The sequence below is a fragment of the Juglans regia genome, chromosome 9 (assembly GCF_001411555.2).
Source record: "Juglans regia cultivar Chandler chromosome 9, Walnut 2.0, whole genome shotgun sequence".
In the NCBI taxonomy this organism is placed as follows: Eukaryota; Viridiplantae; Streptophyta; class Magnoliopsida; order Fagales; family Juglandaceae; genus Juglans; species Juglans regia.
This window is the reverse complement of record NC_049909.1, coordinates 10,095,854-10,105,914: the sequence shown is the minus strand read 5'-3', so window position 1 is coordinate 10,105,914 and position 10,061 is coordinate 10,095,854. Positions and strand designations below refer to the sequence as shown.

The 10,061-nt window shown below is 32.4% G+C and overlaps 1 protein-coding gene across 1 annotated transcript; it reads right to left on the bottom strand.

The window, feature by feature from the left end:
• Positions 1 to 4,663: 4,663 nt before the first annotated feature.
• LOC108990148 (transcription factor MYB35-like) lies at positions 4,664 to 6,044 on the bottom strand. Its single transcript, XM_018964021.1, has 3 exons — positions 5,912 to 6,044; positions 5,678 to 5,807; positions 4,664 to 4,838 (listed from the first exon to the last, which is right to left on the bottom strand). Exons 1-3 carry the CDS (start codon positions 6,042 to 6,044, stop codon positions 4,664 to 4,666), a joined length of 438 nt encoding a protein of 145 aa, XP_018819566.1.
• Positions 6,045 to 10,061: the final 4,017 nt, after the last annotated feature.

Sequence of the window (10,061 nt, the reverse complement as noted above, 5' to 3'; positions counted from 1 at the left end):
ACCCATAATCAAGCCGTCGTTTTGATTATGGGCATGGGTATTAAAAAACATACCCAGGCACAAAACGACATATTATGTATTATGTATTATATAATATATATATATATATATATATATATTACAGCGGACGGGATAATCTGTCCCTCCACACGGAGGCGAGCGGTCAGGGGATGGGACAGCGAGGGCGGGGGCGAGGCCCCACTGCCCACCTCTAGTAAATAGTAATAAAATAATTTGAGTTAATATATTTTATTGAATTTTTAGAAAGTAGATTTAAAAAACTATTAGTATAATTTTTGTTTTAAAGTTTGAGAAAGTTGTATAGGGTTTCGGGTCTGTTTGGAGTTGCGGTTGGAGTCTTAAAAAATTCTTAAATAGCCTTAAAAGTTATTTAATGAAAAAATTAGATTGTTTGAGTGTTTTGATATGTAACACTCAAACATTTTGATACTTTTCTTAAAGAGAAAATCTATTTGCAATCCTACTCAGAGCTGTGTGTGCAGTCTCATTGATGAATGAGGTAAAATGAGTATCATTTTAAAAATGATATTATTATAATTTTAATTTTTTTTTAAATATTACTGTATGAGCTTGCATGAACAATCCCTATTTTGGGTCTGTATGTAGACTAACTATTTCCTAAAACTAGCTTTTCTGGATAATGCAGAATATAATTCAAATTTTAAAAATATTGTTAATTGGCAAAATTACTGATACAATTTTCATATAATTACAACTTTCAAACATTCAAGGAAATTATTATAATCTTTAAAAAAAATCAAATAATCTTCATTTTTAACTTAGAAAGTACTTTTTTTAATTTGTTTACAAACAAATATAATATGTTTGAAAGTATTTTAAACATATGGTTATCAAACAGTAAATAACTTTTTAATTGTAGAACTTATTACTTAAACTATAAGTTATAAGCTCTAAGACTAGGAGTGACAATATGTAACACGATCCGTTAACCCAATACAAACACGACACGATAATAACAGGTTATGATTTAGCCTTAATGAGTTTGGATCAAAACGGGTTGAACCTTTTAGACACGATTGTATAAAGGGTTGATAACGAATCAACCCGTTTTGATCTGATATAACTCATTATGACCCGTTAAAAAAGTTAAAGTTACAATTATACTCTTATACCTAAAAGTAAAATTGTTGAGATTTTAATTTCGATATTTTTATTATTTGGATTGTACTTTTGAACTTGTGGTAGTTTTATATTTTTTATAGATATTGTGATTTTAATATTTATAATTATGCTAAACATAACCAGGTCAAACGGGTTAATTTCAGATCTGTTTACTACTCATCATCCCCACACACCGCACTTCTTTTTATTTATTTTTTAAAAAAAGATTTAATTTTATTTATTTATTCTTTTTACACTTATTGAATTTTTCTACTCATCATTTATATACAACACATTTTGTAAGAGAAAAGATAAATAAATAAGTGTGGTGTGTGGGGATGATGAATAGAATATTTATTTACATAAACGGGTTAAAACGGGTCGGGTCGTGTTAATCTAATTCATAGTATTCACTATCGGATCAAAACGGGTTGACATGACACAATCCGTTATATTAATGAGTCATATTAGCATTTGAGATTTTGACACAATAAGTTTAATAGGTCGAGTTAGTGTTGACCCATATAGTATAATATATATACTTTGACATGATATGAACATGACCCGTTAACACGATTTAACATCTTTACCTAAAACAATAAGCTATATTTTTCACTATAATCTCAAACATGCACTTTTTGTTTTACTTGAGAATTTTAGAAATTTATAATGATTGGATAAATGATTAGATGAAAAAATTAAAAATTTAAAAATAAAAAATATTTTATGTTTGAGTTATATTTAGAAATGAAATATTGAAAATATTTTAGAATACTTAAGAACAATTGTATTCTAAACAAGCCCTAAAACTCATGTTACTCGAGATAAATTTTAAAAAGGATAATTAATTATCTTTTTATTTACAAATCATTATCCTAATTTTTTTATTTATAAATTTTTTACTTGACATAACTGCCACCAAAGTTTACTGAGGCAAAATATAATTTTTATTTTTAGAAAAAAAAAGAGTTTTCTATGCCAAACAATTTGGATTCATATCGCGTTTGGAAGTGGCAAAGAGGCAAGAATTCCGGTTCATTAATAGGCACCTACATTGTACCAAGTAGTTGTACGTTGTTGCTAACTGTACTGAGAAATAATATTTAAATGTATAAGTATTATATAATTATTTTTTAAAAAAATAAATAAATATAAAATTTATATAAAAATTAATTAATTTTTAATAACAAACTCTATTTTTTTAAAATAATTATATAATATTTATATATTTCACGAATACATATAATATTATTGTACAATATAATTCAAAGTTAGTGCGGTCACAATCTCGTTTCTAAAAGGAGATTTTAATGATCTCATGGTGACATCATGTGTACGATATTATAGATTCCTAATTTTGTACTATTTTGTTGACAGATTAACCACCTTTAATATCCGGAAAAGACAGAGATACTTTTAAGTTTAAGTTTATATATGATTTAAAAAATATTTTTATTTTTTATAATAAAATAAATTTTGCAATATGATATTCGATATCAAATTGAATTTATAAATCTATTTTTATAAAATTATTATAAAAATTAAATATATTTTTAAAAAAATATATCACCCTTGGTATTTAGAGAAATATTACATATAAGTATAAAATGCGTAAATGTCATATAGTCGTTTTGAAAAAGAATAAAATTTACTTATAAAAAATTAATTTCTTTTCATATGGGTCCCATATTTATTTATTTATTTTAAAATAACTACACGATGCTTACATACTCACAACTATAAATATTATTTTTTTAATATTTATCTCTTTCTAATCTGTTTTAGATGTGTGTATGTTTCATACTTCCATGCACCACCTCCGTAACAAGCGCCGCACCTAGGCTCTCTTATCTATACCACCTCCATCTCACTTTCCAACCTTCGAACTCCAGTTCGGCTAATCTTCTTAGAGCACTCTCATTGGATTAGTTAAATTAAAATACATTTTTGATGAATGCAAGATAAATTTAACATTTAACTATTACATTCACATAAGTTTCTATATTGGAATAGCTATTTTTCATTATATAACAATAAAATAATATAAGATGAATTTAACTTTGACTATTCACATCAAATTTCTAAATTAGATTATCCATTTATTCATTATATAGTAATGAGTAATTAATAATTTTGAAAATTTTTTAATTTTTTTAATTATGAATTTATTTTATTTTATCATATTTTACTATTCATAATATTATATATTAATTAGTAATTGTATTCTAATTATATTTTTTCAATTGTCATTTAAAATGGAGAGAGAAATAATTGATATTAAAATGAGAGAGAAAGAAATAATATAAAATGGATTTGATGAATGAATAGTGTGTTATAGATTTGGAATATAGCTAATTCAATGTGAGGGATTTTATGATCTAATAGTTAAATTCTCATTGGATTTAACTTTTAACTAATCCAATGAGAATGCTCTTAGTAGAGATATAACTCGGTCAGTCTAGTCCGGTCAGTTTGATTCGGAGGATTTGTCATTTTTCTTAAATCAGACCGGCTATCGGTCCAGTTCAACTATTTTTTTTATTTTTATATTTTTTAAATAAATTAATAAAAAAATTATTTAAATTATTAAATTAAAATTAAATGAATTATTAATGTGAAGATGACATACCGGCTTACAGCTCTACCTCTCCGTCCCACTCTCTTCTACTTTTTTCTTTTTTATTAAATATGAAGTTGACATTGAGCTTTTCCACACTTTATCTACAATAATTTCCAAATTATGTCTTTTTCATTACCAATGGGTGTTTAGGACAAAGTGCTAATTAATTTGGAAGATGCACAGATTCTGGATAAGGATTTTTTTTTTTTTTTTTGTAATTGTACTTCAAATAATAGAAAAATAAGTCTCCTAACCATAAATACAAAATATTAAATTAGGACGTTCGGAATTTCAAATTGCACTCTTGTTATTAATGTGGGTACGTAGCCAAATATATGTGTTAACAACGTGTTTTACATACTGGTCACCAGGCTCGACGCTCCTGCAACACGAGGAATGTGAGGGCTTGGAGGTGGTGAAACACCTTGAATCTTCATGCCCAAGTCTATTTTTTATCCTTAAAGATGAATTTTCTGTATGTAAGCGTACCTGAAGATGAATTCTAACCTGTTGCAAAAAGTAAAAATCGTTGCAAAAGATCAATTTAGTATTTGCAGCGAACTTTTATATCGCAAAAAATTAAAAATCGTTGGAAAAGATCATTTTATAAACTTCATGAAAAAATATTGTGGCGATGTAGAAATCACCGCAATTAAAGCCTTTTTGCAACGATTTTATTTCCAATAAACATAAAATCGTCGCAAAAAGTCTCATTTCTTGTAATGCCACATCGTACACTTATGCCTAATAATTAATATTTCGTTTATTTTCATAATTCCTCTCAACTCATCTCATCTCATTATTATAATTTTTTTAAATTTTTACATAAAATAAAATAAATATTTCAATTTTTTAAAATTTTAAAATAAAAATAATAATTTAATAATATTTTATTTAACTTCAATGTTTTGGAATGCCTCCAATGTTTCCATAATCAGTAAGTATTTGAGAGAGAGGCTTATGAGTGACAGGGTCGATTCCCATTTCAGAAAGCTTCTTACTCGGCTTGCTATTCCAGTGGTTCTTAACATCATTGTCTGTTCTCCCAGGAAGTTGTTGTGCTATTATGGACCACCTGGACATATAAACCATGAGAGAGAAGACAATATCCCTTAACTAGCTAGTAACAAAAGCCAGACAACTAAAATGGTTGGTAGTTGTGTTTGGTATGACTTCTGAGTAATGACACCACTTTCTCCTACTCCATACATAAGAAATGCAAAATAGTTTTAGGGCATCCACCCCTCAACAAGAAGAGTGTGCCGCCGTATGGATTTTTTTTCTAGTGCTTAAGATATGGAGAAATATTTAGGTCTGATGTCTCGTTTGTTTTCGTAGATCATATGAGATTAGTTGAGATAAAAGTTAAAAATTGAATAACATATTGTTAAAATAAAAGTTGAATTGTTTATTTTATTTTGTGTAGAAATTTAGAAAATTTATAACGATTAAATGAGATGAGTTGAGAAGTTTTGAGAAAACAAACGAATTTCAAGCCAAAACAAATCATAGCATAAAGATAAGTGTGGGAAAGTAGCTTTAAAATATGACGATTAATAAAGACATGATTATAGATTCTGATGGATAAAACATAATATGGAAGTATTGAAAAGTGGCTTGGTCTCACTGCATCAATATGAAACTCTTTACAAGAAGTAAGCCTTTTCATGGTAAGTGCCGGAAAACAGATATGAATGCCTTAGGAACTGCAAGTGAATGCATATGATAGTCTGCTTCAAGAGTCAAGACAGACTATTTCTTTCAAAGCGATTAGATCTGAAAAACTTCAGCAAAAAAAATTAAAGGAGAAAGAAAATGTTGGAAGAACAACAGGAAAAGAAAAAAAAAAATTCCTAGATAGATTAGAGAGAGAGAGAGAGAGAGAGCTTGGGTAGAAGTTTGAGACTAGATCACCTGCTGCCTATGGCTGCATGAAGCCTAACAATCATCTCCTCTTCTTGGGGAGTGAAGCTGTCATGCTTAAGATCAGGCCTCAGGTAGTTAGTCCACCTTAGCCTGCAGCTCTTCCCACATCTTTTAAGACCTGTGAAAATGTTAAAACCATTACATACAGCACTCTGATCATAGCACAATCCAATTACAACCATGTTCAAGTAATCCAGCCCATATATATCACATTAAGCTAACCTGCTTTTTTAGGAACAGCTGTCCAGTTTCCTGTGCCATGCTTTGAGACATATGCAAGTATCTTTGCATCTTCCTGTGCAGTCCAGAGACCCCTTTTAAGGTTCAGCTTGTCACAGCAAGGAGGTCTTACCATCTTATCTGCTCAAAACACACTGAAAAGGAAGTGGGAAAAAAAAAAAGAAAAAAAAAAAGAAAAGGAAGTTGATGTTGTGAAAGCTAGATGACAGTGATGCAACTTCAAATAACTTATTTTGCAAAATGCTCTTGAAGAGGAAAGACACGATGGAGGAGAGGGGTTTAAAGGTATAACAAGTGTGAAGGCAAGAAAATCATGGGGCTTGCTCCCATGTTAACTAAATTTGCATGATGAAAATAAAGATCACTCACTTTTCAACACCTCCATACACAAATGCTTGGTCTACAAGAGGAGCATCTTAGTCATGTCCGAATCGGGTGAATTATTTGGTTAAACCAAAAGATTAAACTAAGTAAGTTCAAATAAAGTACTGATTTGTTTATATTAGTTAGTTCAGAGTGCAAAGTAAATGACATCTGTTTTAGTTTCTAATAATCACAAGTTTGATGAGAAACACTATACCTAATTATAGAAAATGGAATTCAAAATCCATACCTGTATCTTTCAACACGCAAGAACCGTGCTTGCATGAGTACCAAATGTTTAGAATCCAAAATTTTGAGATCTCCATTCATAAGAAAAAGAAAAAAAAAAGAAGCATAGAATTAAATTTATTAAAAGACACCAAACAAAATCAGGCTTTGAATTATCAACTTGATAGCAAGGTCTGTAACTAATTTAGATGTTGTCATAAAATGATGATTTTGCTGTTTTGCCCACATGATCTTCGGGCCAACACGCCATATGGGGACTTGAACAGAAGCGAATGCAGCCTTGTGGGGTGGAGACCGGAGAAGGGATGAAAAATTCAACACGTCATCCATACACCATACACCACACATGATTTTTTTTTTTTTCTTGCCAAATGTGTGGTCATGTATGGATATTGATGGGTAAAAGAATTTATTTAGTTTAGAAAGAATAAAATCAAATAAATAAAAAATCAAATATAGTGTGTAATGTATAAAATATAAATGATGAGCAGAAGGGCTCATGTTATATATAGTATTTATAAGAACGATAGCATATTGTTTTAGAAAAAATATTCATAATTATTGCCCATGGAGTTACAAAAAGAGTTAATTATAAAATTAGTTTATGTTTGCAAATCACTCTTTTAAATTTTAAATTTTTTTTATTTAATCTATGATATAATAAGGCTGCATTTGGATGTTGAGTTAATTTGAGCTGAGTTTAGTTCTTTATGAATAGTAATGAGTTGAGATGGTATAGTGAGTTTTGTGGGATCCACTTAAGATGAGTTTAAGGCCCCGTTTGGTTGTTAAACTCATCTGAGTTCAACTCAGTTCAATCTAATTTTAAGCTAAATCTAACATTCAAACACTTAACTCTCAAATTACTAAACTCATCTCAACTCAAAACCTCTTTAAACGTGGGACCCACAACCTTTTTCAATTCAACACTTCTTTACACGTGAAATAAGTTTGAGTCAAGAAATAAGTTGAAATTATTTGTGGTAGTAAAGCCTGATTTTGGGCCATGAGATGAGCTTTAGACCAACTGGATACTTTGGAGGTGCTATAGGAACGGTCTCGCCTTTGGAGCATAGCTATGATGTAAGAAAGGGGCACCCATAGTGGGCACCCCTTCATTTTCTCTCAGAGGTTATGAAGTGGTTCTTAAACTATTTCATGAGATTTGATGGCTGGCTATTAAGGGCCAGCCTGGGGTTACGCTTAGAGGGGCTATGTAAATAGCCCTCCCCCCTTTGGATGAGACATTTGCATCACAAACAAAAAATCTCTCTCAAAAATGGTTATCTCTAGTCCGAGCATTTAGGTTGTGGAATATGTTGGTGTTGCTCTGGTATTACCATGTAGTACATTTTACCATCGTCAAGAAGATTACAGATGAACAACGACGACGACAGAGAATCTATGGAACAACCGCACTAAATCTACGATTTACTAACGAGGTAATATCGCTTCTATTGTATACTTTGATGTAGTTTTTCTAATATTGGTATCAGAGCCCAATCGGTTGTTCCCGATCTATTTTTTTTACTTGCATGTTGTATTCATTTAAGAGAAAAACATTTCATGCACGATGTACATTATACGAGATGGCTGCCGAGGTTGGCCATTACGGTGTTAGCGCCGCTGTGGAATGGCTGCAACTACCCACTAGAATCAACAATGACCCATGCACGTGGAGTTCAGATATAGACGCTAAGGCATGTGATCTAGGTGCTGCAAGCACTGCAGAAGGTAGCGGCGCGCATCGAATGGGTGATGCGTCGTATTCACTACTTCGGTGGTGCAACTGCCACAAGTGATGGATTTCCATCGCACCATTGTTGAGCAATTGCACCTCTGTGCAAGTGGGCAGTTAGATCTGCTTAACCTGGAGGTGCGATGAGCACCTAGCTGCGACTAGAATTGCCATCTTGGGTGGGCCTCATGGTGCTATGCACACCCACGCCCCGCTGACCTATGAGCACCAGTCCAACACAATGCTGCACTGGTTGTTGGGCGATGAGAAGCGCCACTCATGGCGCTGTGGTAGTAAAATGCTGTCTCAAGGCAGTTTCAGCCATGGAGGACCATAGCCCATCGACACGGTGCGACAAGCAGCACAGGTGCAATGGTGCACCCTCTGCTGCGCTGAGCAGGGCCGGCTCAATGGTAAGGCCATTTAGGCCAGTGCCTAAGGCCATTTAGGCCAGTGCCTAAGGCCATTTAGGCCATTGCCTAAGGCCCCCACTCTATGTAAGACCTCCAAAAATAAAAATGAAGTGTTTTTTTTTTTTTAATTCTTTTGGAAAAAAAAATAAAAACCATTTTATTAAATAAAATTTTAAATAATTTTTATAGTTTTCAATATGTGCAATGTCCTATAATATTAAATTTAATATTTAATACAACTATTTTTTTTTTTATAAGTAATACAATGAATTATTTATATTTTAAATAATATTTTTAAGATTTTACTAAATTGAGGCATAAAATCTGAATTGAGATCTCATTTTAACTTGTTGTTCTGAATATAAATTCACAATTTGTATTGAGCCGTCCCCGGCGCTGAGCTGCAACAACAGGCCGATGAAAATCCCTGGCCATGCGCTGAGCCAAGCCCTACCGTGTGCAGACCTAAGTTCCACTGCACGCACAACCGCACACAAGGTTGGAGCTGTTTTTCTGCATTCATCGCGGGGTAGTGCTCCTGGCCTGTGCAGCTTGCGCGCATTGCTGCCAGTAGAGCAGTTGTGCACCTGGCCAATGCGGCAGACATTGCTGCACCCAGAGATGCGTTAAATGGCGATTTAGCAGCCCATGGAGAAGCTGCGGGCACCAGTTGGGTGCAGTCCGCAACACAATCAAAGGAGTTGCATCACTGCATGATACGCCGGGTGAGGTAGCGCCGCCATCGCTTTCTATTGCCGCTAGGAGCTGCGACTATGAGCTGGAAATTTTTTTTTTTTCTTCCGTGTGTAAGGATCGGTGGTGACGGCTGAATTTTTTTTTCTTGTCTGTTAAGATGAATAGTAACTGTATGTAGGTTACGGTTTAAGGAAGAAGATGAATAGCATCTTTATTTGTGTAAAAGCATACGGGCTTGGGCTATGTACTTGTTTTAAATTTTTTTTTGGGCTGTTATATTTTATTTACTTGGGTTGAAATCGTTTTTGGCTATAAACAGATTTATTTTAAATCTGGCTTATCTATGTTCTTGTATATAAAATGCACCAGTCTATTATTTTTTAAAAGGCCACTGACTGATTTGGCCTGTGAGCTTAGAAGACCTCAGCCTGCTCTGCAACTGGGGGCCCAAGAGGGTGAGGCCCACTGGTTGTCCAAGATCAGTGGCACAAGATTTTTGACCAAATGTCTGGGTGGTGTTTTAAACCCAAGACCAAACACACAAGGGCTATAAGTTCAACCATTGGGCAAGAACTTATTGTTGGAGTGTTAGCTAATTTTATTTAAATTAAAATGTCGTTATTGCACAGAATATTTATTTAAAATTATTGTTTGCATGATTATTATTATTAAA

What these genes read in the sequence shown, in the direction of transcription:
- LOC108990148 (XM_018964021.1), bottom strand. Translation starts at nt 6,044, where the DNA reads ATGGTAAGACCTCCTTGCTGTGACAAGCTGAACCTTAAAAGGGGTCTC. An exon ending in AGCTGTTCCTAAAAAAGCAG is followed by an intron (nt 5,808 to 5,911) that starts GTTAGCTTAATG and finishes ACATTTTCACAG; the next exon opens with GTCTTAAAAGATGTGGGAAG. An exon ending in CATGCAGCCATAGGCAGCAG is followed by an intron (nt 4,839 to 5,677) that starts GTGATCTAGTCT and finishes TTATATGTCCAG; the next exon opens with GTGGTCCATAATAGCACAAC.